A 27,382-nucleotide genomic window follows, 5' to 3' on the forward strand; every position below is an offset into this window, starting at 1 on the left:
AAAAATTATTGGTGCTGGGTTGTAATTTATTTGTTGTTTATTTGTTTTTTTTTTTTTTGTTTTATTGGTAATGATGACAAAGGATTTTTTTTTTTTTTTTTTTTTTTTTAAATAAAAAAAAAAAAAAAAAATTATAATATTATTAATTATTAAATTGAATTATAATACCCCTCCAGACATCATTAATATGAATAAAATTATAGATAAAAATGGTACAATTTTAAAATAAAAATTATTTTTATTTTTTTTTTTTAAAAAAAAAAGGAACACATTCATATTTCTTGTGTAAAATAATTATGAGCAAGTGTGTGTTGGTGTTGAGTGTGAGTTTGTGATTTAAATTTCTTTTTTTTTTTTCTTTTTTTTATTTTATTTTATTTTTATTTTTTTAGTTCATGACATATTTGTAGAACAAAATAGAGAACAAATAAAAATTAAAAAGTAAAAATAACAAAATAAAAACTAAAAATAAAAAAAATAAAAAAAACTCTTTCTCTATTTAAATAAATGTGTTGTAATTTTATTGTGTTTGTGCGTGGGGGTGGTGTGTGTTGATGAAACCAAAAAATTGAAAAATAATTGAAAATACATTGTATTTGATGAAATAATAACAATCATAAAGATTGAAGATAATGAATGTGCATATTACTCTTAAAAACAATGGGTAACACACACTCTTGTGTGGTTTTTTTTTTTATTTATTTATTTTTTTAATTTTTTTTTTATTTAATTTTGTTTATTTTTTTTTTTTTCCATAATCTATTTTTTCTTTTTTTTTTTTGGTTTTTTTTTTTATTTTTTTTTTGTGACTTACCTTTTTATAATCAATTTTTGCCCTGATGTAAATTCTTAGTTATTTGCGAAAAAGTTTCTTTTTTTGGAGAATGTGGTTTTTTTTTTTTTTTTTTAAATATTGCAATCCTAAATGAAATAGTGATTTATTTATTTATTTTTCCCTTTTTATTGCTAAAAAAAATTATAAAATACAAAACAATTAAAATAATGTATTAAAAAAAAAAAAAAATAAAAAAATAAAAAAATAAATGAAAAAAAAAAAAATAAAAAATAAAAAAAAACAAAAAAAGAAACTTTATAAATAAACAAATTTGGGTGATGGAATTTATATAAACAGTTTCATTTGACGTCAATTATTGTTATTTTTGTTTGAGTATCTATTGTTTGTTTGTTTTTTTGTTGTTGTTGTTATTGTTATTGTTGTGCCCTTTTTATAAATTTAAAAGAAGAAAAAAAAAATAAAAAAAAGTTCTTCTTTTGATTATCTATAAATTTTTATAATTATTGTTATTATTATTATTTATTTGGTACCACACATAAACATAAGGTTTTTTTTTGTTTTTTTTTGTTTTTTTTTTTGTGTGTTTGTGTGTTTGTGTGTGTGTTATCTGTCCTTAAAATAAAATAAAAACACAAAAAAAAAAATGAAAATTAAAAAAAAAATTAAAAAAAAAAAAATAAAATAAAATTTTCATTTTTTTTTCTTCATTTCCCAAACAAAATGCCACTTTAATTTGAAAAATAGTTAAAAAGGTGCCAAAATTTAAAAAATCGAATGTTAAAAACCAATATAAATAAAATAATTGTGGGAGAATCTTCAAGATTTTTACGCGCACAAAATTCTTCTCTTACTAATGGTTTTCTAAAAATCCAACACACCACCACCACTAAAAGAAGTTTCTGTAATTTTACTACCACCCCACAAATAAATAACAACACAAATAATAATAATAATAATAATAGTAATAATAACAGTTTAAATGACAATTTTATTAATAACAATATAAAAAATAATGAATATTTAAAATTAAAAAGAGTTGTTGTAACTGGGATGGGTATTGTATCTCCATTAGGTGTAGGAATAAAATATAATTGGGATAAATTAATAAATGGTGAGAGTGGAATTAAAAGATTTGAAGGATTTGAAGATAGTAGAATTGATTGCCCATCAAAAGTTGTAGCAAGAGTACCAAAAGGTGAAGGTATAGGTGAGTTTAATTCAAATACTATGATACCATCACAAGTGAAATTGGCAAGCTCTGATTTCATAAAATATGCAATCGTTGCAACTGATGAAGCTATTAAAGATTCAAAACTAGATAAATTCATTGAATCAAATGAAAAACTTCAAGAAAGAATTGGAGTATGTATTGGTTCTGGTACAGGTTCAATGGAAGAAATTATCTCAGCAAATGAAAAGATTTCAAATAAATTAAATAACAATAACAATAACAGTGATAGTGGTAGTGGTAGTGGTAGTGGTGGTGGTGGTGGTAAAGTTTCAGCATATTTTATACCAAAAATTTTAATTAATGAAGCATCTGGTATAATTAGTATTTTACATAAAGCGAAAGGACCTAATATGTCAATTGTTAGTGCATGTGCAACTGGGTCTCATTGTATTGGCGAATCATTTAGAAAGATAAAATATGGTGAAGTGGACGCAATGATATGTGGTGGTACTGAAGCGAGTATAAATTCAGTTTCAATGATTGGTTTCTCACGTATGAAAGCATTATCAACCAAATATAATAATCATATTAATCCATCATCAAGTAGTAGACCATTCGATGAAGGTAGGGATGGATTTGTAATGGGTGAAGGCTCTGGAATATTAATATTGGAAGAGTATGAACATGCTTTAAAAAGAGGTGCAAATATTTATTGTGAAATCACTGGTTATGGTTCAACTGGCGATGCCCATCATATTTCAGCTCCAAATTCTGATGGAAACGGTCCGTTAAGGTCAATGAATTTAGCATTACTAGAATCTGGTTTACCAAATTCCTCTCATATCGATTATATAAATGCTCATGCAACTTCAACGCCATTAGGTGATGGTATTGAATGTACTGCTGTTAAAAACTTTTATAATAATAATAATAATAATAATAATAATAATAATAATAATAATAATAAAGAAATTATAATGAGCTCAAATAAAGGTTCAATTGGTCATTTGTTGGGTGCTGCTGGAAGTGTTGAATCAATATTTTCAATTTTATCATTATATAATAATATTATACCACCAACTTTAAATTTAGAAAATCCATCAAAAGATTGTCAGGGTATAAATTTAGTACAATTTAAATCTCAATCAAAACCAATTAGAAATGTTTTAAAAAATTCATTTGGATTTGGTGGAACAAATTGTTCTTTAATTTTTTCAAAAATAAATTAAATAAATTAAATTTTGGAAAAAGGAAAAAGGAAAAAAAAAACGAACAGGATATTTTTTTTAAATTTTTTTTTTTTTTTTTTTTTTTTTTTTTTTTTTTATGAAAAAAACGAAATCAACGACCGAGTAATTTTTTTTTTTTTTTTTTAATTTTTTAATTTTTGTAATTTTTTTTTTTTTTTTTTTTTTTTTTGAATTTCTCTTCTCTATCTCACTTTCCCAAAAAACTTAACCTTTTTAAATTATTTTATAAATATTTATTATAAAATAATAAAAAAAAGAAAAAAAAAAAGAATGATTTCATCAATTCAATGGGTACCAAGAGGTGCATCAAATCCATTCCCAAAGAAATTTGACCCAAATGGTGAAGATATGGAAGAATTAAATGAAGAAGAAATTAAAGCAATGCAAGAAGAGGAAGAAGAAGATAGAATAATTGAAAAGAAATTTGAAAAGGGTGTACCAAGTGTTATGAATGACAAAGAAAAAGATTTTTATAAGAGATATAATTTTGATGATTATGATAGTGATGAAGGTGAACAAGATGAAGAGGAAAGAGATGAAAATGATCATAGTCGTAAAACAGAAGAAGTTGGATTAAAATTCATTAATAGAGCAATGAAGGGTTTAATGTTTTATAAAGATACAGATTCAGATCCATACTTAACCAATAAGGAAGAAGAGGATATTGAAGATATAGAGGATGTTATTATTAGACCAACCGATTCAATATTGGTATCAGCAATTGTCACTGGTGAAGATGATTATTCGCATTTAGATATTATGGTCTATGAAGAGGAATGCGATAATCTATACGTTCATCATGATATTATCCTCTCATCATATCCATTGGCATTGGCATGGATGGATCAAAACCCAATAAATCCACAAGAGAAAGGTTCGTTCATGGCCGTTGGTACTTTCGAGCCATCCATCGAAATTTGGGATTTGGATGTTGTAGATAATTTAATTCCAACCGTTATATTGGGTGGTAAAGAAGAGGATAGCGCCGATCCAATGAAAAAGCCATCCGCTAAAAAACGTGGTGGTAAACATAATAAATTCAAGGAAGGTAGTCATAGAGATGGTGTTATGTCTCTCTCTTGGAATAGTCATCAACGTAATGTTTTAGCAAGTGGTAGCAGTGATAATACCGTCAAGGTTTGGGATATCACAACTCAACAATGTCTCAACACCTTTACTCATCATAAGGATAAAGTATCTTGTTTACATTGGAATTCTCATGAGAAAACTGCACTTTTAATTGGTTCTCATGATAAACATGTTAGTATTCTCGATGTTCGTGCACCAGATTCCGCATATAAATGGTCCGTAAAAGGTGAGGTTGAATCTTTATCTTGGAATCCACATAATCCAAAAGAGTTCATCGTTGGTACTGATGATGGTAGATTACTTTGTTATGATGCTACACTTGGTACTGCCGCTGCTCCAGTTTGGTCTGTTCAAGCCTCTCAAAAAGGTAGCGTCTCTTGTTTCTCCTATTGTCCTGGTCAAGTTGGTTTCTTTGCAACTGGTTCCTCTGATCATACTGTTAAACTTTGGAATTTAGAAACCTCCTCAAATAAACCAACCCTCATTGAATCTAAAAATTTAGGTCAAGAAATTTTCACACTTTCATTCTTTGAAAATTCACCTTTCCTCTTAGCAGTTGGTTCTGAAACTCAAAGACCAAATGTAATTGACACTAAAAGATTTATCTCTGTACAAAATAGTTTTGGTATCGCTAGACCTGAAAATTCAAAAGAACCAGTTTTCATTACAAATAATAAAAATAAAAATAATACTGAAGAAGAAGAAGAAGAAATTGAAGAAGATACTGATAGTGATCATAATGATGATGAAATTGAAGAAGAACAAGAAGAAGAAGAACAAGAAAAAGAAATTACACCTCCACCAAAACAAACTAAAAAATTAAATAATACAAAAAATAATAAAAAAGATGTTAAAAATAGAAAGAAAGTTGGTGATTCAGATGAAGAATAAAATAAAATTAAATAATAAAATTAAATAAAAAAAAAAAAAGATTTTAAAAATATAATTAATTTTTTTTTTTTTTTCCAAGGATAGGATCTTCAAAAGATACAAAGGGATTTCTTTGTATCTTTTCTAGATGTGTTTTAAAATGTATTTTATTTAAAGTTAAAATTTATATTATTTTTTTTTTCATATTATTAATTTTTTTTTTTTTTTAAACTTCTTATATATTGGAACTGGGAGGAGGTAATGGATTTATTGGTCACATCTTTGATTTTTAGTAGAAAGTTTTTTGATGGTGGCTATTATCGAGTTTTCCTATTCTTTATTTTATAAAAAAAAAAAAAAAAAAAAAAAAAAAAAAAAAAAAAAAAAAAAAAAAATAAAGCAAATAAATAATTAAAAATAAATTATCTAAACACTATTAAATTATTCAATTTTTACCTTTTTCCTAAATTAAAATTTGAAAAAATACCATGGAACATTTATTATCCTATATAAATAATAACCTTAAGTTTGTTTCGATTGTTTTATTGGTGTCAAAATTAATGATTTGTTTTTTTTGGTGTGTGATTTGAAAATGATTGGGTTTTTTTTTTTTAAAATTTAATTCACCCACAAAATTACTTGTAAAAGTAAAATTAAAATTAAACCTTTTTTTTTTATTCCCTGCGTCTTGGTAAATTTGGATTTGTCATTGGGATATTACTGATTTTTTACACATAAAAAAAAAATTAAAAAAAAAAAAAAAAAAAAAAAAAAAAATTTTTTTATTTTTTTTTTTTTTTCATTTTTTTTTTGATCGTTCGAATCAACTCTTGTTGTTTGTTTGAAAATCAAATCAATTTCCTTTAAAGATAGTTTTTTAAAGAAAAATGGCACCACCAACAAAAGAATTAACAAATAAAGAGATTACAGCAATCAAGGGTATTTCAGTAAGTTTTTAATTACTATTTTTTTTTTTTTTTTTATAAATATATCCTCATTTCTAATTTTTTCACTATCTACTATTTTATTATTATTTTTTTGTTTTTTCTTAAAATAGAAATTATTTGATGATAAGAAATACAGTAAAGGTTTAAAAGAGTGTAATGCAATTTTAAAGAATCATCCAGAAAATCCAGATGCATCATGTTTTAAGAGTTTGATTTTATACAATTTAGAACAACAATATGAAGCACGTGAAAATGCAATCAAAACCACCAAAACCTTACCAACCAACTCAATGGCATGGCATACATTAGGTTACATTTATAAATTGGATAAGAACTATCTCGATGCAACTACAGCCTTTAAAAATGCTTCAAAATTCAATAAAGAAAGTTCACAAATCTTAAAAGAATTAGCACCACTTCAATTATATTCAAGAGATTTAGAAGGTTTAAAGGTAAGAATTTTTTGTTTTTTTTTTTTTTTTATTTTTAATTTTCTACTTATAATAATAATAATAATAATAATAATAATAATAATAATAATAATAATAATAATAATAATAGTAATAATAATAATAATAATAATAATAATTAATAATAATTAATAATTTTTTATTTTTTTAATTTTTTAAGGAAACGTATGCAACATTATTAAAATTACAACCAACTCATAAACCACATTGGACAGGATTAGTGACTACATATCAATTAATGGGACAAACTAAATCAGCATTATCAGTATTTGAAAGATATTTAGATACACTCGAAGAGAAAGATTTAGTTGGTGTTAAAAAGACTGAATCACTTCTCTACAGAGTTATGCTTAACTTTGAATTGGAAGAATATGATCAAGCTCTTGATATTTTAGTAAAGAATGAAAAAACAATAATAGATAAACTTTGGGCAATGTCAAAACATGGTGATATTCTCTTAAAGAAGGGTGAACTCTCTGCAGCTGAAGCTAAATTTAAAGATTTAATTAAATTAAATCAAGATGATTTAAATGTTCACAAAAAACTTTGGGAATCAAAAAATATTAGATCTTTAGGTAATTTATTATTTATATATATATAATAATTTTAATTATATTTATATAATTAACACATTTTAATTTATATAAATACTATATATATAGATAATTTAAGTGATGAAGAAATTTCAACATTAGATTCATTATATAAAGAATTAAGTTCATTATATCCAAAGAGTTTATTAATTCAAAAGATACCATTATTATTTTTAAAGGATAAACAACAATTTAGAGAACATGCAGTATTATACACAAAGAATTTCCTTAGCAAAGGTATTCCATCATTATTCAACAATCTCAAATGTTTATACAATAATAAAGAGAAAGTTGAAATTTTATCTCAATTATTTTTAGATCAATTAAATTCACTCAAAGAGAAACAACAATTATTAGGTTCCGATGAAAAAGAATCACCATCAACTGTCTTATGGTGTCTTTATTATTTAGCTCAACATTTCGATAGAATTAATGATTATTCAACTTCTTTATCTTATATTAATCAAGCAATTGAACATACTCCAACTTGTTTAGATTTATATGTTGTTAAAGCTAAATTATATAAAGTAAGTAATCAATTAATTAATAATCATTATAAACACAGTGTGGTGATATATTAATATAATTTTTTATATTTATTTATTTATTTATTTTTAGCATCAAGGTGATTTACAAAAAGCTTATGAAGAATATGATAGAGCTCGTAATTTAGATTTAGCAGATAGATATTTAAATACTAAATGTGCATTATATGCCCTTAGAAATAATGATCCAGATACAGCTGAAGCAATCTTTTCATTGATTAAGGATGAAACTCAAACACTTTTATTCAACATTCAAGAATTCCAATGTATTTGGTATGAAAGAGAATTGGGTAAAACTTATTTAAGAGCTGGTGATAATGCTAGAGCAATTAAATTATTCAATTTTGTTGATAAAGTATGTACATTAATTAATCAATCAATTTTTTTTTTTTTTTTTTTTTTGTTTTTATTTTTATTTTTATACTAATTTTTTTTTTTTTTTTTTTTTATTATTTTAGAATCATCTTGAATACCTTGAAGATCAAATGGATTTCCATAATCATATTAATAAGAAATTAACAATGAGATCATATATTGAATTTTTAAGATGGGAAGATCAAGTTTATCAAAATAAACCATACATTGCCACTGGAAAAGCACATGTTAAAGCATACCTTAATCATCAAAATAAACCAGAAGTTATGGCACCATTGAAAAAAGTACCAGCAATTAAGAAACCAGCACCAAAACCATCTCAATTGGAACCAAAGAAAGATCCAAACACTGGTCTCACCATTCCAGAGGATGACGATTTGAATGGTAAAAAGTTCTTGGTTAAACAAGTTAATCTCATGGATTCAGCTCAACTCATTTTAGATAATCTCTTGAAAAATACAAATGATATTGAAATTTATTCATTAGCTTGCCAAGTTAATACACATCAAAGTAAGTTTAAATTTTTAAAATATTTTTTTTAAATATTTTTATTTTTTTACATATATATATAAACTAACCTTTATTATTTTTTAACAATAAAAAAAAAAAATATAGAGAAATATTTATTAGTATTAAAATCATTGGTTAAAATTAAATCAATTAATGAAAATAGTCCATGTTATTATGAAAATTTAGTTGATTTAATGATTAAAGTATCAGAAGATAAAGAGGTATCAGCAATTGTTAAAGCAGCAGTTGAAAAACAAGCAGGTTTTTCATCAGATGTTGAATCAATTTTAGCAAACAACCAAACTTATCTCGAAAAACTTGGTGACAATGTTACCGCTCAACATCGTTTCGTTGTTGGTAAAATCATTGCCAAACTTTCACCATCATCACTTGATAAAGCATCAGAATTGATTTTGAATGTTCAAGGTGAAACAAGTTGGAAACAATGCGCTGACAACCTTCAATCTCTTTCTCTTGTATCTTCCGAACTCACTTCTAAATACAGAGAAAAATTACACGAACATTTCCCAATTGCTAACTATTTCCAACCAAAAGTTGAAAATTAATTCAAAATAAAAAAAATAATAATAATGAATAATAAATAATAATCAATTTAAAAATAAACTAATCAATAAATAAATTTAACAAAAAAAAAAAAAAAACTTTTCTAAACACTTTTTTTTAATTATTTCTTTTATTTGTACATTATTATTATTTTTTTGTTTTGTAAATTTGGTTAAAGGTAATTTATTTTTTAATCAAATAATTGAGTTAAAGAATCCAAATGAGATTTTAATTTTTAAGTATTAATATTAAAAGATAATTTTTTTTTTTTTTTTTTTTTTAATTTTTAAAAGATGGAATAGTCAAGTATAGTTGGAGTTATTTGAACTACTTATGTTTTTTTTGTTGCGGTTTGTTTTGAGGTGTTAGTTGGATTGGGAGTAGATGTTGAAGTTGATTTTGAACTAATTCTCTGAATGATACTATTAATACTACTTGATGATAATTGTAAATGAGTGAATAAATTCTTTGTAAATTCTTTATCTATCCAATTCTTTAATTGTACTGTTAATAAAGAATCAATACCATAGTCTTTTAATCTTGTATCTAAATTTAATTTTGATGGATGAATTGATAATAATTCAGAGATTGTAGAAATGACTTTTGCTTGAGTAGAACCAGAATCACCCAATGAATCATCAGAACTAGCAGATGAAGTTTTATAATTTGTTAGGTGGTGATCCATTTTTCTCTTCATTTGAGGTGCAGAAGATAAAAGATTATCAATATTGAAACTTGAAAGCATAAAGTTTGATAAATGGGAATTAGATGGTTGGAAAACTGAATCAAGACAACCTAAAATCTTTGATAAAGAAACCAATAAAATACCTTGACCCTCTAAGAAACTTGCGACTGATTTATCAGTGGCGGCAACACCACCAGCATCCAAACCACCCCAATTAATTGAAGTTGAAGCAAGACCAATACTCTTTCTATAGTTTGATAATGAATCCAATACTAAATTAGCACTACTATATGCACATTGTTTTGAACCACCAATGATGGCACCAATTGATGAAAAGAGAATAAAGTTTTCTAATTTCCAATCTTTTTCAATTGAAAGATTATGTAAATTAATTGCACCGACTGCTTTTGGATTATGAGTATTATCAATTACGGTTTGAGTGATATTTTCTGGTAAAATGTATTCATAAACTGTTGCAAAATGTAATACTGATTTAATTGGTGAAACATTTTTACAACTTGAATAAACTTGATCAATTGCAGTACGAGTTGAATTTAAATCTGCAATATTTACAGATTTATAATGGAATCTAAATCTATCACCATATTTATGTTTAGTTTGATTAATTAAATTTTCAAGTTCCCATTTTAATGATGATCTTGATAAAATTATGAAATCTGTTACTTGTTGTTGTGATTTATTTGAATTTAAAACAGAACCAGAAATAATCCATTTTAAAATATGAACAGCAATACCAGTTTGACCAGTGATTAAAATTGTATTATTTAAAGTATCACAAGTATGTTCCAATTTTTTAACTTTATTCAATTGAATTGGATTTTCTTTCTCTTGTAAAGCTGGTTTAAGAATATCTTGTTCAAAGTTTTCAAAATCAACTACAATTTTACCAATATGAACACGTTCATTAATATATTCAATCGCAGTTTTAACTTGAATTGCTGGGAAAACTTTAACTGGAATATTTTCAAGACTACCATCAGAAATTGCATCAAATACTTCTGTGAGGATATCTCTAATAATTTTTGAATTATATTTCGTAGCTCTATCTAAATCTATTGTATTGTAGCCAACATGATACTTAAAGTTTGAAAAATCTAATGAATCATTTTCAACCAATTGAGTGACTGATAAATCCATAATTCTACCAACTTGGGAAAGTGAACGGAAATTTGAAGATAAATAATCACCAGAGAGTGTATTTAAAATTAAATCTACACCTCCTTGTGCTGATTGTTGTTTAATTTCATCGCAATATTCAGTATCTCTACTATTGTAAATTGCAGTTATTAAATCACCATATTTCTCTTGTAAATAATCGATTTTTTCTTTGGAACCCACTGTAGCATAAATTGAAGCATCATTACTAATTTCAGAGTTGCCATGTTTTTTCAATTGATTTCTCTTCCATTTTAAAAGATTTAAACTTGCTAAACCAACACCACCAGTTGCAGAATGAACTAGGATTGATTCTTTATCGGCAATAAAAGCACCAATATGGAAAATTGAATAATAACTTGTTGCATAAACTACACAAACGGCAGCAGCTTCATTGAATGAAATATTTTCAGGTTTTAATACAATTTTATTTTGATGAGTTGTAACATGTGAACTTAAAGAATGGCTTGCAAAACCAACAACTTGATCACCAACTTTGAAACGAGTAACGCCACTTGGTGCAACACGTGTAATATAACCAGCACATTCTAAACCGAATGGTGGAGAATAAATATCACCTTTTGAAAAGACTTCTTGTGGTAATAAACCTCTATAGAAAAGACTATCTTTATAATTGATACCAGTTGACATAACTTTAATTTCGACGCAACCATGCAGTAATTTCTCTTTGCTTTGGAATGAAAAATCTAAATTACTATTTGAATACAAGAATAAATTATTTGTATTCTTTTCATAATTATTTGATGGTGATAACAATTTTGGCTCTTTGAAAATCTTTTGAACAAAAATTTTATTATTTCTAACAATAGTTTCTCTATCACCAATTGTAGATAGATCAACTAAACGTAAGAATAATGTAAGATTATCAATTGAATCTTTATCTACATCAATTGAAAAGATATTCAATGACCGAAATTCTAAAAAGTATCTAAAAGTACCAATTAATGATGATCCTAAATAATTTTTACCACCATTTTGAGAATCGTAAGTTAATAAAGCAAATCTAGTTGAAAGATTATTTCTTAAAAGTATTTGATTAACTAATGTATATTGCATTGTAACTTGTTTATAATTTTCAATTGTTAATTCTTCAAGTGAAACTAAAAAGAAAATAATATCATTTTTACCAACACCTGATTCAATTGTCTTTGTTAATAATTCACTATCATCAGCTTCAATAATTGTTGCATTTTGACAGAAAAATTCAGTAATATCAAAATATTCTTGAATATATGAAGTTGGATTTTCTTTTTGTTCTTTTGAAACTATGAATATACAATTACTATATGATGAATTTAATGATTTTGGATCAGATGAGAAAGTTAATGACATTGATTCAATATCTCTCTTTTCAGCTTGAACTATTAAAATTGATGGAGGAGGTGGTTGTTGTTGTTCTTCATCATCTTTAGTATTAAGATTTGTTTCAATTTTAGTGAAACCACAATATATAATTAATGATTTAATTTCTTGTTCACTTTTAATTTCTAATGATTGTTTGAAATCATTTGCAAATAAAAGATTGAATGATAATACACCCTTTGGTGGTTCCATTAAAATTAATTGACCTTTTGGTAATAATAATTTATAAAGTTTTGATAAAACTTCATTTGAATCAATTGAGTTTGTTGAAACTAATAATAAAGAAGTTATAATTAAATCATAATTTGAATTTAAATAACCATTACTCTCTAAATCATCTTGTAAATCAAAACTACGATATTTAATATTTAATACATTTGAAATCGATTTAGTTTCTTCTGTAATTGAATCAATATTTTTGGTATTTGATGGAATTGTATATTCAATTTCAATATTATTATTATTTGATAAATTAATTAGTAATTGATTTAATTGTAATAATAATAATTTTGAAAGTTGATAATTTTGATAGATACTTGATAAATCAATTATTTTAATTAATTTCTTTTCGCCAATTTCAATTGAATTAATTAATCTATCAAATGAATTTACAATTGTTTTTGAAATTAATTGATTTTGATTTGAAATGAATTGAGAATTTGAGAAATTAAATGGTTCATTATTTAATTGATTAATTGTTTCTTCATTATTAGTATCATCATCAGCATCGTCAGAAGAGGCAGCATTATTCTTTGAAGAACAATTGTTTGAATTATTTCTTGGTGTATCATTTGGTGAACTTGGGTTACTTGGTGAAAAATGTTCACTTTCACCACCTTTTAATAATGAAACAATACGTTTGATTGATTTTTCAACTAATTTAATTTCATTTTTAAATGATGATTTTACAATAATTGCTTGTTTTAAACTAGTTATATCAATTGATTGATCTAATGAGTCTATTGGGTTTAAAATTGATTGAATCTTTTCTAATAGTTTTGCATTTTTTGAACCAATATCTAAAGTATCTACTGTTGAAGTTTTATAATCGAATTCTATAAATTCAGATTTTATTGATTGGTTTAATAATCTAATTAAATAATAATTAAATAATTTATCATTTAATAATTTTTCAAAATTAATTTTAGATTCTGATGATTTCTCTTCAATTAATTGATTTTCAATTAAAGTTAATGGTGAATCTTTTGATTGCCAATGGTGTGAATAAACATTTTGTGAAGGATATTTAATTGATTGTTTCTTTAAACGTATTAATGATGTACATTTAACATTTTTAATTGAAATTAATAATGTACCATCTTCTAATATGATATTAAGAGAACCATGAGTAGAATTACCTTCAATTTTATCGAATTTAGCAAAGGCATAAATGAATTGAGGTCTTGTTGAAGGTACATTTGAAGAATAGAATTTCATATCTTGTAAACGATCGAAAACAATCTCTTGTGGACCTTCACTGAGTACTAATAAACCATGGAATGCACAATCAATAATTGAAGGATTTAAGAAATCTTTGTCAAACTCTGAACAAGGTGACATTGAAAGTTTAAAGAATGAACATCCATCACCAATTGAACATGATTCAACTCTTTGGAAAGTTGGACCATATGGTAAACTTAATAACAATAGCTTATTGTAAACTTCAGACTTTGTAAGGGTGGTAAATGAACATTGACTTTTAAGTTTTTCAATATCCAATTTATTATTCTTTGGATTATGTTTGAATAATCCAATACGACCATTTGAAGTTTTAGTCCATTTAGTTGAGTTTCTATTATCCTTTATAAAGAATTCAACTTTAAATTCACCCTTGGTAGTTGGTGTAATTGAAGTTTGTAAATGATGTTGAACACCATCTTTCAAAAAGAATGGATTTGAAAATTCTAAATTGAAAATGGTAATATCTTGACCATTGAATTGACGAAGAATATTATCAATATAACCAGAACCCGGGAAAAGATATTTACCTTTAATTTTATGACCTTTTAGATATTGATGAGCAGATTTATCAATATCAATAAATAATTCCATTAAAGTATTACCTGCAAATTGATCATGACCTAATAAATTATTTGATGGACCACGTTTTACCATTTTACTTTGGTTTGGTTCATCCCAATATTCCTCAAAATCCCATTGGTATCTTGGTAATTTATTTGTTGATTCTTTAAATGATGATATATCGCCACCTCCGGATGAAGAAGAAGTTGGTAATAATTGTTGACCACTTGCAAAATCAATTTCAACACCATTACAATATAGAGTTGAAATTGCTAATTTAAATTGTGTTAATTCTTCTTTCTTTTTATGTAATGGTGATACTATAATTGGTTTTGAAGTTATTGTTGAATTTGATGGTTTACATTTTGGAATGTAAAAACCTAAAGTTGGATGAGGACCAATCTCTAAAAAGATTGCATTCTTGTATGATTCATTTTCTTCAATGAAATTGAAAATGTTTGAAATGGCTTTGGTGAATTCAACAGGCATACGTAAATTATCATAAATGTATTGAACATTGTAGAAACCTTTATGAGATAATTGTGAACCAGTAATTGTTGAAAAGAATGGTACACATGGTACATTTGATTCTGGTAAATCTGATAAATCTTTGAATATCTTTTCTTTAATCATTTCTTGTTTTGATGAGTGGAAAGAACATGGTGTACCTAAGAAAGCACAAAAAACACCTTCAGCTGATAGTGTCGATTTAGCACCTAGCAAATCTTGTTCAGAACCAGTAATAACAATTGAATTTGGATCATTATAACAAGCTATTTCAATTTCTGGATATAATAAAGCACATTTTTCAAGATAAGCATCAGCACCGATACCAATTGATAATAATCTACCAGTTCCCATTGTTAAATTTTGAGCTAAGCCTCTATAGTAAACGATTTTAACAGCAGTTTCTAAACTGATGACATCAGAGAATAAAGCGGATGGAATTTCACCAAAACTATGACCAACTACAATTGATGGTGAAATACCAAATGATTTATAAAGTGCGACTAAACCAACTTGAATTAAGAAAATACTTGGTTGTGCTAAAATTGGATGATGAATTTCTGGTGAATCTTCACTTTCTAATGAAAGTAACTTTTGGAGTATAGAATATCCAAAATAATTAGCAAGTAATTTATCACAATGATCAATGGCATCTTTAAATACTGATTCAGTTTCATATAATGCTTTACCCATATCTCTCCATTGTGGGCCTTGACCAGTGAAAACATAAATGACTGGAGTTGATGAAGCTGGTGCTGAAATTGTTGAAGTCAATGATGAAGTTGATGTAGTTTCATTTCTTTTATTTAAAAAGTCATCCCAATCGGAAGCTGTTATAACTTTTCTCTTTATTAAATTTGATTTTGAAATTGTTTGATGTTTTACAAAATCTTTAAATAATATTGTATCTTTATAAATAGATTGGTTTGAAATTAATTTCTCTATATATTTATCTAATGAAATATTACAATTTGCTGAAAATGGTATTAAATATTCTTTTTTATCATCATTTGAAGAAGAGGATGTAGAGTTATTATTTGTTGTTTTCAATAATTCATCATAATTAATTGGTGCTTCACTTAGAATCATATGACAATTTGAACCAGATAGACCAAAACAATTAATACCCATATTAATTAATTTATTGATTGGGAACTGGATTTCATCAGTGACTACACGAATATTCCAATCTTCGAATTTGATTAATGGATTTGGTTTTTCAAAATGAATATTTGGAACTAATGAACGATTTTTTAAAGAGAGTGCAACTTTGATTAATGATGCAATACCGGCAGCACTTTCAAGATGACCAATGTTGCTTTTAACTGAACCAATGTACAATGGAGCATCGGGTGTATGATTATCTTTGAATATTCTTGATATTGCTTCAATTTCAATCGGATCACCAACTGGTGTACCAGTACCATGAGCTTCTATATAATAGATATCTGATGGGTTTACACCAGATTTCTTTAAAGCAATTTCAATGTTTTCACCTTGAGCCTTCATTGATGGTTGAATGATATTGGTCTTTGCATTGTATCCATCAACATTTGAACTACCACCTTTGATAACACAATAAATACGGTCACCATCTTTAATTGCATCTGAATATTTCTTTAGGATACAAACACCACCACCTTCACTACGAATGTAACCATCAGCACCAGCATCGAATGATCTACATTGACCTTTATGTCCTAACATATTTAATCCAGAGAATGTCATTGAAAAACATGGATCGAAAATACCATTGACACCACCAACAATTGCCATCTTACTATCACCATTTGCAATGGCTTGGCAACCAAGATAAACTGCGTTCAATGATGATGAACATGCTGTATCAAGTGTCATTGATGGGCCACGTAAATCAAAACTAAAACTTAAACGATTTGATATAAATGATCCTGCAGTACCAGGAGTTATATAAGGATTCACATATGATATATCTCTGAATTGACATCTTTGATAATCAGTATTCATCATACCAATAAATACTGCTGTATCTGATCCACGAAATGTTGATGGTTTAATATTTGCATCTTCAAATGCTTTTTTTCAAAAAAAAAAAAAAAAAAAAAAAAAAAAAAAATTAATAACTTTTTAATTTATAATATTTAATTATTATTATTATTATTATTTATAATTATTATATACCTTCCCAAAGTGTTGTCATTAAAAGACGTTGTTGTGGATCAATAATTGGTGCTTCTTTTGGTGAAATACCAAAAAATAATGGATCAAAATTTTTCCATTCTTCATCTTTTAAGACACCACCATATTCGTTATTTATATATTTTTGTTCATAAAAAGATCTTGACCACTTTTCTGTAGGAATCTTTGAAATACCATCCATTTTGTTTGATAATTGATTCCAAAATTGATACGGATTATTTCCACCACCTGGAAAACGGAAACCCATACCAATAATGGCAATATCATCATTATTTTCATCTTTAATATTATTAAATGTCATTTTTAAATAGTTATAAACTATTATTATTATCTAAGGATTTTTTTTTAAAAAATTTGACTGGTTTAAAATTAAATTTAATATAGAAAAAAAAAAAAAAAAGGAATTTGATTTTTTTTATAAACTAAAAACAAAAGTTGGAAAAAATAAATTTACTAATTTAAATATTGAATGAAATTTAGTATAATTTTTATTTTTTTATTTAATTTATAATATTTTGAAAAAAAAAAAATTTTGATGGAGATTTGTGTTATTAGTAATTTTTTTTTTTTTTTTTTTTTTTTTTTTTTTTTTTTTTTTTTTTTTTTCTCCTTTGGGGAGATTTTTATAAACAAATAGAGAGAAAAATAATAATAGTTGACAATGCGACATCAATTTTGGGTGACAAAAGTGTTATGTTTTTTAAAGGTATTTCATATCGTATTGGTTGTTGAGGCTGATTTCACTAAAATTAGTTGACTTTATGTTGGAGTTGATAACTAGGCGAAGATTGTGGTGATTGTGGTGGGATTACTTTAATATTTAATTATTAATAAAAATCTTTTAGTAATTAAAATATATAAACATAAGTTTATAAAATGGTGCCCCTAAAGAAATTTAATTTAATTTGAAAATAATTAAAAATAATAATTTGCAGACAAACTCCATTTTACAATATATTAAATAAATTGGTAAAATCCTATTTAATACATTAATATTTATTAAAATAAACTATAAGTTAAATTTAATACAAAAAAAATTAAGTTAATAAACTGTACTTTTTAAAAATAAATAATTATACATATGGAACAAAATGATATATTGAATTAATTTTATTTATCAATGTGTTTAAGAAATGAATTATTATATTTTTTTAGTTAATATAATTAATAAATTTAATAAGTTAATAGTATAAATAGTGTTTTATAAATAAATAATTGTAACTAAACAATTCAATTAATTATTAATTGTTTTTACTTTAAAAATAAAATAAAAATTATTTTATACATAAATAAAAAGAACAAAATAAAAATAACTTTTAAATAAATTATTAACTTTAAATTTACAATAGGAGAATATGTTGTTATAATTTTTATAAAAATAAAATAATAAAATTGAAAATAAAAAAAAAAATGTTATTTATTATTTTTTATTTTTTTTTTTAATTTCCCATATATACTAAACAAAAAAAATAGATGCAAAAAAATAAAAAAATATAATAAAAAAATAAAAGAATAAAAAAAATAAAATATACCTGGCAAACGGACAATATAACCATTATAAAAAAAACCTTTATTATTATTTTTTTTTTATTGATATTATTATAAAAAAAAAAAAAAAAAAACAGTTTTAAAATAAATTATTTTTTACATTTATTTATATACATTTTTACTTGTTTTTTGGTAGTAAATATTTGGATTGTGAATTTTAATGGAAGAAATTTAAATATATAGAATAAAGGAAAACATTTAAAAAAATAGTAAAGATGAAAATGGACTACAGATTATTTTTTTGGTTTATTCCAAAAAGTTTTTTTGGTGGGAGAAGAAGGTGCCGGAATTGAAGAATTTGAATTTGAAGTTAAAGAAGAAGATGTTGGAATATCTAAAGATTTGGGAGAGGTACTTGGTGATTTTTCAAAAACTAAAGTTTCTTGGGCAAAGGAAAGTTTTGCTTCCATACGTGGGTTTTGAAGAAATTGAGAAGTTGGTGGTTGTTTAGTTGATGATGATGACGATGAGGGTTGGTGAACCAAATTACTTTGTTGTGAACTAAATCTTGTGAGTTCTTCAAACTTTTTAATGATTGCTTTAGTTGAATTTTTAATATCCAAACTTCTTGACCTTCTGTGGGAAACAGTATCACCACCACCATCATTGGTTTCTGATTTATTTTCATCCTCATCTTTTGGAGTTGTAATTTTAATCTGTTCTATATTTTGATTAGTACTGGTTGGAGTGGTAGGAGAGGATTTAATTGTTGTTGAGGTTGCTGTTGTAGGTGTTGTTGCTGTAGTTGCTGCAACTGTCACTGATTCATTTGATTTGTGTAATGGTTGTATTTGTTTATTTACTGGAGTTGTAACTTTTTGAGGTGCATTTATAAGAGTAGTTGGTTGAGTGGTTGTTTTATTTTGATTTACTATAGTTGAGGATGGTTTTACGATATCATTAAAATTATTATTTGAATTTGAAATGACCACAGTGGGTTTTGGAGGGTTTGAATTTGATCTTGATTTTGGTTGAGCAGTGGCAGTTGATGTTACAATTCTTGAAGGTATTGTTATTACCCTCTGGCTTGTTGATGGATTAATTGTTGTTGGAACTTTATAGGTTGATTGTGGTGGTTTCCCAATTGATGATAATGATGATGAAGATGTTGTTGCTGTTGTTGTTGTTGTTGTTGTTGTTGTTGTTGGTAGAGATGTTGAATTCGTAGTTACTTTTGAATTGGTGGACGATGAAGATGTTGTTGTTGCTGTTGCTGTTGTTGTAGTAGTTGTTGTTGTTAAAGGTGTAGGATTTGTAATTACTTTTGCAGTTGATTTAAAACTTAAATTTGAATCTGAATCTGGATTATATGGTCTTGGGAAACTATATTTTGGATCTTCTAATAAAGATTTTTCATTATTATTATTATTTTTATTATTATTATTTTCTTCACTTTCAGGATTCCAAGGTCTTGGGAAAGATAAAAGTTCAGTTTCATTAAAGGAAATGATTTTACTTGATTGATAAGGTCTTGGGAAAGAAAATTTAGAATAGTTTAATTGAGATTTCAATTGTTTCATTTCATCCTCTTCATTATCATCGCCACCTTCTAAATCATGTTCAAGTTGATCCTTTTGAGATACTACTAATGGTTCCTCTTCACCTCTATCATTTAAAATTACAACAGATGTTTGGTGTGGTCTTGGGAATGAAAAGTGTGAATCATTGTTGTTATTACTATTATTATTATTGTTATTTACACAACCATTAATATTTGATTGTCCTGGTTGATATGGTCTTGGGAATGAAAAGTGAGATTCATCATTACTATTGTTATTATTTACACCACCATTAATATTTGATTGTCCTGGTTGATATGGTCTTGGGAATGAAAAATGTGAATCATCATTACCATTGTTATTTATATTATCAACGGCAGAATCATCAGGTTGATATGGTCTTGGAAATGAAAAATCATCATATATATTACCACTATTTCCAAGATTATTATTATTGTTATTATTATTATTATTATTATTATTATTGTTATTGTTATTGTTATTATTATTATTATTGTTATTATTATTATTATTATTGTTATTATTATTATTATTATTTTTATTATTATTATTTTTTTCATTTAATGGTAAATGTAATTCAGGTGGTTTAAAACTTCTAAGTGGTGGTTCGTAATCACCTCCAGAATTTACAATTAATTCACTTTCCAGTATGTATTCTAATAAACCAAGGATATTTGAAGCAGATGGTCTACCTGATGGTGCAACTTTACAACATTCGGATACTAAACGTAATAATTCCTTTGGACAATCTGCTGGTACTTTTGAAAGGAAAAACTTTTGATCAACACCTAAATCTTCATTCCTAATTCTTGGTGTTAAATTCTCTCTTGTAATTAATTCAATTAAAACCATACCAAATGAAAACACATCACAAGATGCATCATATTCTTCACCTATTAATACTTCAGGTGCCTATAATAATAATTAATTTTATATAAAATATGTGAATATGTGGACAAAAAGAGTTTTTTTTAAAAAAAAAAAAAAATCTTACCATCCAATCATCAGTACCACAAATTGTCATTTTTGATTTTTCAGATTTATCCATTTTTCTAGCTAAACCCATATCGCATACTTTAATAACCCAATTCTCAGCAACTAATAGATTGGTTGATTTTAAATCCCTATGAATAACGCCATTCTCGTGTAAATATGCCATTGATGCTGCTATATCTCTTGCAATCTTTACCTTTAATTTCCATGTAATATCAATACTTTTATTTTTTATATACCAATGTAAATCACCACCTGATACTAACTCTGTTAATAAAAATAATGATCTCTCTTTTTCTGCTATTCCATAGAATTTAATTACATTTGGATGTGATAACCTGTATTTGTTTTATTTACAATATTATTAATAATCTAAAACTTTTTATATTCATTTTTTTTTTTTTTTTTTTTTTATAAATTGAATTTGAAAACAAACATTTTTAAAGTATAAATTTCTCTTTCTAAAAATTTAAGTAATATATCTCTGTTTGGGTCATTATCAGAGATTGTAATCTTTTTGATTCCAATCTCTTTTCCATTTAAAACACCTTGATATACTTTTCCAAAACCGCCACTCCCTATAATTGATAAAGGATCAAATTTAATTTCATCATAGTCAACAATCCTTGACATTCTCTTATTAGAGTCTTGAAAAAGTTTAGACATTTTTTTTTTTTCTTTCTTTGTTTTTTTTTCTATATGAATCTGTGTAATATCTAAAACTTTATTTTTTTTTTTTTTTTATATGAACCTGATTTTTTTATTTTTATTTTTATTATTTTTTTTTTTTATTAGTTTAAAATTACAACGTTGTTATTTACAAAGGGAAAAAAAAAAAGAAAAAATAAAATAAAATAAAAAAAAAAAAAAAGAAAAGAAAAGAAAAAAAAAAAAAATATGGTGGTTGAAATTAAATTTAAAAATAAAAAATTAAAAATAAAAATTAAAAAAAAAAAAAAAAAAATTAAAAAAAAACAAACCCCTACCACACAATCAAAATCAGATGTAACTCGAGATCTATTTTTATTTTATTTTCAAATTAAAAAAGAAAAAAAAGCTGTGGTAAAAAAAAAAAAAACAACAACAACAAAAATAAAACCAAATCGTATAATTCAATATTTTAACCCATTTATTTGATTTCTATGAAAACAATAATTTTTTTTTTTTTTTTCTTTTTTTTTTTTTTTTTTTACAAAGCAGGATTTTTTTTCCATTACCAAAAATTAATAAAAAAAAAAAAATCTAAAAAAATTAATTACAAAGTAGTTGGTTGTAAATATAATTATTAATTTATATTTTTAAAATTAAAAAAAAAAAATTATCGCCCAGTTTGAATTTTAAAACCAATTTTATTGAACAAAAAGATATTTTACATCATATATTTTAAAATATTTATAATTGGGTGGTAATTTTGATCATCGGATATTGGGAGAAATAAATAAAAAAAAAAAAAAAAAAAAAATAATGTAATTTTGAATATATTATTTAAATAAAATTTTTTTTTTATTATTTACAAGTTTTTTTTAATATTATTTTTATAATTATTTAAAATTATGGGTATTAATTAATATTTATTTTAAAAGAAGAATTTGATAGATCAGATTTCTTATTGATTGTGATTATTAATAGACCATTTTCAAAATTTGATTTAATAGTTGATAAATCTAATTGATATAAAATACTAGTTAAATCCAAACATCTTTTAAAATTACCAAATGATCTCTCTGATAAATATTTTCTAAATTCTTTTTTATTCTCTTCTATTAAAGGTAGCTCATTGTTTGTTTTGGTTTTATCTGAGTGTTGTTGTTGTTGTTGTTTGTAATTATTATTGATTTTCTTTTCACCTTGAATGGTTAGAATCGAATCTTTAATATCGATTTCGATATTATCTTTTGAAATACCTGCTAATTCAGTTTCAATTATTATGTTGTTATCTGTGATTGTAACATCCATTGATGGTATAATATCAATTCTTTTAATGCTGTTATTTCTAAAATTATTATTATTATTATTATTATTTGATTTTAGTCTTTTACATGAATAATAATTTGAATGGTTATTATTTTTATTATTAATTGAATTTAAAATATCGAAAATTGTTGCCATTTTTTTTTATTTTATTTTATTTTAATTTATTTTAATTTATTTTATTTTATTTTATTTGTTATTATTTTGTTTTGTTATGGTTGTATTAAAAAAAAAAAAAAAAAAAAAAGTATTTATACTTTAAAAAAAAAAAAAAAACAAATTCTTTTTTTCAAAGAAACTAAGAGAGATTCATTGTTTATGTTTATGAAATTCCTTTTGTTTTGTGTGTGAAAAAATTTGAAATTTAAATGAAAAAAAAATGAAAAAGCTCATCAAAAAAAAAAAAAAAAAAAAAAAAAAAAAATACAAAATTGGTAAAACTAAAAATCTATTAATAAATTTTGTAATTTTTTTTATTTCTTTTTATTTTTTTTATTTTTTTATTTAATTCTTTGTCATGATTATTTTTGTCTATTTTTGGATGTGTGTAAGTTTGAAATTTCAAAAAAAAAAAAAAAAAAAAAAAAAAAAAAAAAAAAAAAAAAAAAAAAAATTTATGAAAAAAAAAAAAAAAAAAAAAAAAAAAAAAAAAAAAAATTTCATTTATCTTTTTATTAAATAGAAATATTTAAACTATCAACACCACCACTATAATTATAAAAAAAAAATGTCAAAAAATGGAGAAGCATTTATTTTAGATGATCGTGCAAGAGCACTTGCAAATTATCCACATATGAGAAAAGCAGGTGACTTTTTATTTGTATCAGGTATTTCATCACGTAGACCAGATAATACTTATGAAGGTGTTCATGTCGATGAAAATGGTAAAGTTACACTCAACATTGAACAACAAACTAGAGCAGTCATTGAAAACATTAGAACCATCTTAAAATCAGCAGGAGCTGATCTCGAAAATATCATTGATCTCACTGTTTTCTTAGTAGATATGAAAGATTACAATGGTTTCAATTTAGCATACAATGATTATTTCAAAATTGAAACTGGTCCAACTAGAACCACCGTTGCTGTTCATCAATTACCAAATCCAAATCTTTTAATTGAAATTAAAGCAACTGCATTATGTAATAAATAAAATAGAAAATAAAATAAAATAAAATAAATAAAAAAAAAAAATAATATAAAATTATAAAAAAAAAATAAAAAAAAAATAAAAAAAAAATAAATAAAAAAAATAAAAAAATAGTTGTATGTGGATATTTATGTTTGTGTGTGTGTAAAATTAATATTAATAGTCCGTTTTTTTTTTTTTTTTTTTTTTTGTTTTTTTTTAATTCGTATTGAAATACCGTTTTTAATTATTAAAAACTAAAGGTGGTTATATATTTTTTTATTATTTTTTTTATATGTAACCAGGGTTTGCAATGTTTTGAAATTTATGATTACATTTATATATTTATTTATTTTACCATTTTACTTAAAAATTTATATACCCCCTCACCACACACTACCCCCCTTTATTAACTGTTTATTATTTTACTAACCATTGAAAAAAATTTTATAAAAACACCACACAAACACCATACAAACCCACACATAACTTAATTATTTGAAATAATTATTTGATTCTTGAAAATTTACGTTTTCTTGATACTATTATTAGCAAATCATTTAAACTTAAAGTTTGTAATTGTTAAATAATAAAGAAAAAAAATTAAAAAAATTAAAAAAATTATAAATAGATATATTTTTAAAAAAAAAGCCCATTCAAATAAAATCCAATTTCCAATTAAAACCCATACAAAAAATATTACAATATTTAAAATTCTAAAAACCCAATAAAAATAAAAAAACCAAAAATAAAAAAAATAAAATTAAAATAAAAATAAAAAAAAAATGATTTATACTTGTTTTTCATATAACCATAATTCAAAAGGAAAAGAAAATCTAGAAATTGATAATTATAATAAATTATTAATATTAAAAGGTTATTCTAATATTAAAACTACTATTGAAAAACGAAATAAAGCAATTTCTACAATAAAATCGTTATTTGAAGAAAAATTAAAAGAAATTGAATCAATAAATGGAAACATTGATTACATATTAGTATTACCAGGTCATCGTATTGGTTATTCAACTTTTCAATATAGTATAAATAAATTCTATCAAAACGATATCGAACAACAACAACAACCACAACAACAACAACAACAACAACAACAACAACAACAAGTACCAGAAATTAAAAAAAAGTTTTTATATGTTAAAAGAATTAAACAAACTGAACAACAAAAGAAAGAAGGATTTCGTTCGAAATTATCAGATAAAGAAGAGATAAAGTCTGTTTTATTACCAATCGAATTAAATAATAAATTCAATTTAGAAGGTAAATCAATTTTACTATTGGATGATGCAACAACAACTGGTAGAACTTTAAAAATATATGAAAAAAATTTAAAAAAATTATGTAAAAATAATAATATTAATGTTAAAATTATAAAATTAGCAATTACAAAAACAATTTAAATCGAAAATCCATATAAAAAAAAAAAAAAAATCATTATTATTATAAAGGTACACGATAAATAATAAAAAAAATAAAAATTATTCCGAATTTATTGAAATTACATTATCCCCTGATTTAATAGCTTCTAATTTAATATAATCACTATTTGTTTTCTTTGAAATTATATTTTTTAGTAAATTAATACCACCACCACTACCACCACTAGTTGTTTTTGTTGAAGTATTATTATTATTATTATTATTATTATTTGATTTTGATAAATTTACAGTTTTATATAATCTATACTTATTATAAAGTTTATAAGTTGCTGTTATGACTATAATGATTGAGAATGAGATTGTTATTGATAGGATAATTAGATTTTCTTTATATTCTGAATTACTATTTTTATGTTGTTGTTTATTATTATTATTATTATTGTTGTTGTTGTTGTTGTCATTTTTGTTATTATTATTATTAACAATATCTATAGATTGATTAATTTTATATTGACATGGGTAACATGAATTTAAATTATTTGGATCTAAAGTGAAATTTGAAAAATTAATTTCAATAGTACTATCTTTACCAATTATTGGTTTATATGATGGGATACTACAATCTGAAAATTTTACATTACTATTTGTAAAATTGAAAAATGCAGTTTCTTGAATTATAATTTCGTTATCATCATGATATTCATCATCATCATCAGTATGATGATAGTCACTACCATCATTAATTGTATTATTATTTAATATTATTTCAATATTATTAAATAATAAATTTTTAATATTTACAATATTAAATAATGTTGGCCTTATTTTAGTTGAAGATGGTAATGAAAAGTTTAAGTTTCTTTTAAATGTTAAATTTGTAAAATTAAATTTATTATTATTATTATTATTGTTATTATTAATTGTTGATTCTGTTGTTGTTGTTACATTTGTTTTTATAATATTTATGAAACTATCTTGAAAATCTGTTATATCAATTATAGTTGATTCTAAACCACCATTAATTGAAAATGATAAATTTTCATTAACAATTTCTAATTTACTTGTTGGTTTATATTCTTTATTATTAAGTTTATTATTATTTAATATTTCAATTTCAATTATTGAATTGTTTTTTTGACTAACTAAACTTTTTAATTTTTCAACTAAATGTTTTCAATAATAAAAAATTAGTAAATTTACTATTGTAAATATATTACTAATTATATATATATATATATATATATATTGTATATATATATATATATATATACGTACAAGCATCGTTTAAATTTACACATGGAGTATTAATTGAATCCCCACAGTTTGTTCCTTCATATGTCTTTGGGTTTAAATTTGAAACATAGATGGTTGTAGTTGAAGTAGTTGTAGTAGTGGTATAATTGACAAATAAATTTATTAAAAAAAAGATAAATATTATATTTATTGATTTATTGTTCATATTTGTGTTTCAAAGGGTATGAAATTGTGAAAAAGATAATTTATTCACAAATATCCGAAACTTTTGAAATTATAAAAAAAATAAAAAAAATAAAAAAATAAAAAATAAAAAAAAAAAAAATAAAAAATATATTCTTTTTTTTATTGATATTTTTTTTTTTTTTTTGTTAAAAACACGAATACAATGACATGCAAATCTATTAAAGTAAAAAAATAAAAAAACTCATTTGCACTT

At 23.9% G+C, this 27,382-nt stretch overlaps 10 protein-coding genes across 10 annotated transcripts; 6 read left to right on the forward strand and 4 right to left on the reverse strand.

Annotated features, from left to right (window-relative positions):
* Positions 1 to 187: 187 nt before the first annotated feature.
* Positions 188 to 3,196, forward strand: DDB_G0275269 (hypothetical protein; the record flags this gene model as incomplete). Its single annotated transcript, XM_638695.1, has 3 exons — positions 188 to 212; positions 393 to 441; positions 1,549 to 3,196. The coding sequence occupies 3 exons, from the start codon at positions 188 to 190 to the stop codon at positions 3,194 to 3,196; spliced, it is 1,722 nt and encodes a 573-aa protein (XP_643787.1).
* Positions 3,197 to 3,487: 291 nt separating this feature from the next.
* Positions 3,488 to 5,197, forward strand: pwp1 (WD40 repeat-containing protein; the record flags this gene model as incomplete). The annotated part of the gene is made up of 1 exon (XM_638696.1): positions 3,488 to 5,197. The coding sequence occupies one exon, from the start codon at positions 3,488 to 3,490 to the stop codon at positions 5,195 to 5,197; it is 1,710 nt and encodes a 569-aa protein (XP_643788.1).
* Positions 5,198 to 6,063: 866 nt separating this feature from the next.
* On the forward strand, positions 6,064 to 9,182 carry DDB_G0275075 (tetratricopeptide-like helical domain-containing protein; the record flags this gene model as incomplete). Its single annotated transcript, XM_638697.1, has 7 exons — positions 6,064 to 6,123; positions 6,234 to 6,575; positions 6,754 to 7,168; positions 7,256 to 7,713; positions 7,805 to 8,086; positions 8,190 to 8,616; positions 8,722 to 9,182. The coding sequence occupies 7 exons, from the start codon at positions 6,064 to 6,066 to the stop codon at positions 9,180 to 9,182; spliced, it is 2,445 nt and encodes an 814-aa protein (XP_643789.1).
* A 329-nt stretch (positions 9,183 to 9,511) lies between these two features.
* pks17 (beta-ketoacyl synthase family protein) lies at positions 9,512 to 17,432 on the reverse strand (the record flags this gene model as incomplete). Its single annotated transcript, XM_638698.1, has 2 exons — positions 9,512 to 17,007; positions 17,114 to 17,432. 2 exons carry the CDS (start codon positions 17,430 to 17,432, stop codon positions 9,512 to 9,514), a joined length of 7,815 nt encoding a protein of 2,604 aa, XP_643790.1.
* A 1,480-nt stretch (positions 17,433 to 18,912) lies between these two features.
* On the reverse strand, positions 18,913 to 21,858 carry DDB_G0275165 (LISK family protein kinase; the record flags this gene model as incomplete). The annotated part of the gene is made up of 3 exons (XM_638699.1): positions 18,913 to 21,111; positions 21,194 to 21,530; positions 21,629 to 21,858. The coding sequence occupies 3 exons, from the start codon at positions 21,856 to 21,858 to the stop codon at positions 18,913 to 18,915; spliced, it is 2,766 nt and encodes a 921-aa protein (XP_643791.1).
* A 231-nt stretch (positions 21,859 to 22,089) lies between these two features.
* DDB_G0275201 (hypothetical protein) lies at positions 22,090 to 22,438 on the forward strand (the record flags this gene model as incomplete). Its single annotated transcript, XM_638700.1, has 3 exons — positions 22,090 to 22,197; positions 22,241 to 22,254; positions 22,390 to 22,438. The coding sequence occupies 3 exons, from the start codon at positions 22,090 to 22,092 to the stop codon at positions 22,436 to 22,438; spliced, it is 171 nt and encodes a 56-aa protein (XP_643792.1).
* A 314-nt stretch (positions 22,439 to 22,752) lies between these two features.
* Positions 22,753 to 23,301, reverse strand: hspG1 (heat shock protein Hsp20 domain-containing protein; the record flags this gene model as incomplete). Its single annotated transcript, XM_638701.1, has 1 exon — positions 22,753 to 23,301. One exon carries the CDS (start codon positions 23,299 to 23,301, stop codon positions 22,753 to 22,755), a length of 549 nt encoding a protein of 182 aa, XP_643793.1.
* A 589-nt stretch (positions 23,302 to 23,890) lies between these two features.
* DDB_G0275081 (hypothetical protein) lies at positions 23,891 to 24,316 on the forward strand (the record flags this gene model as incomplete). Its single annotated transcript, XM_638702.1, has 1 exon — positions 23,891 to 24,316. One exon carries the CDS (start codon positions 23,891 to 23,893, stop codon positions 24,314 to 24,316), a length of 426 nt encoding a protein of 141 aa, XP_643794.1.
* Positions 24,317 to 25,077: 761 nt separating this feature from the next.
* DDB_G0275271 (hypothetical protein) lies at positions 25,078 to 25,710 on the forward strand (the record flags this gene model as incomplete). The annotated part of the gene is made up of 1 exon (XM_638703.1): positions 25,078 to 25,710. The coding sequence occupies one exon, from the start codon at positions 25,078 to 25,080 to the stop codon at positions 25,708 to 25,710; it is 633 nt and encodes a 210-aa protein (XP_643795.1).
* Positions 25,711 to 25,788: 78 nt separating this feature from the next.
* Positions 25,789 to 27,148, reverse strand: DDB_G0275273 (hypothetical protein; the record flags this gene model as incomplete). The annotated part of the gene is made up of 2 exons (XM_638704.1): positions 25,789 to 26,836; positions 26,961 to 27,148. 2 exons carry the CDS (start codon positions 27,146 to 27,148, stop codon positions 25,789 to 25,791), a joined length of 1,236 nt encoding a protein of 411 aa, XP_643796.1.
* Between the last annotated feature and the right edge of the window lie 234 nt (positions 27,149 to 27,382).

Source organism: Dictyostelium discoideum, assembly GCF_000004695.1.
Source record: "Dictyostelium discoideum AX4 chromosome 2 chromosome, whole genome shotgun sequence".
NCBI lineage: Eukaryota > Evosea > Eumycetozoa > Dictyosteliales > Dictyosteliaceae > Dictyostelium > Dictyostelium discoideum.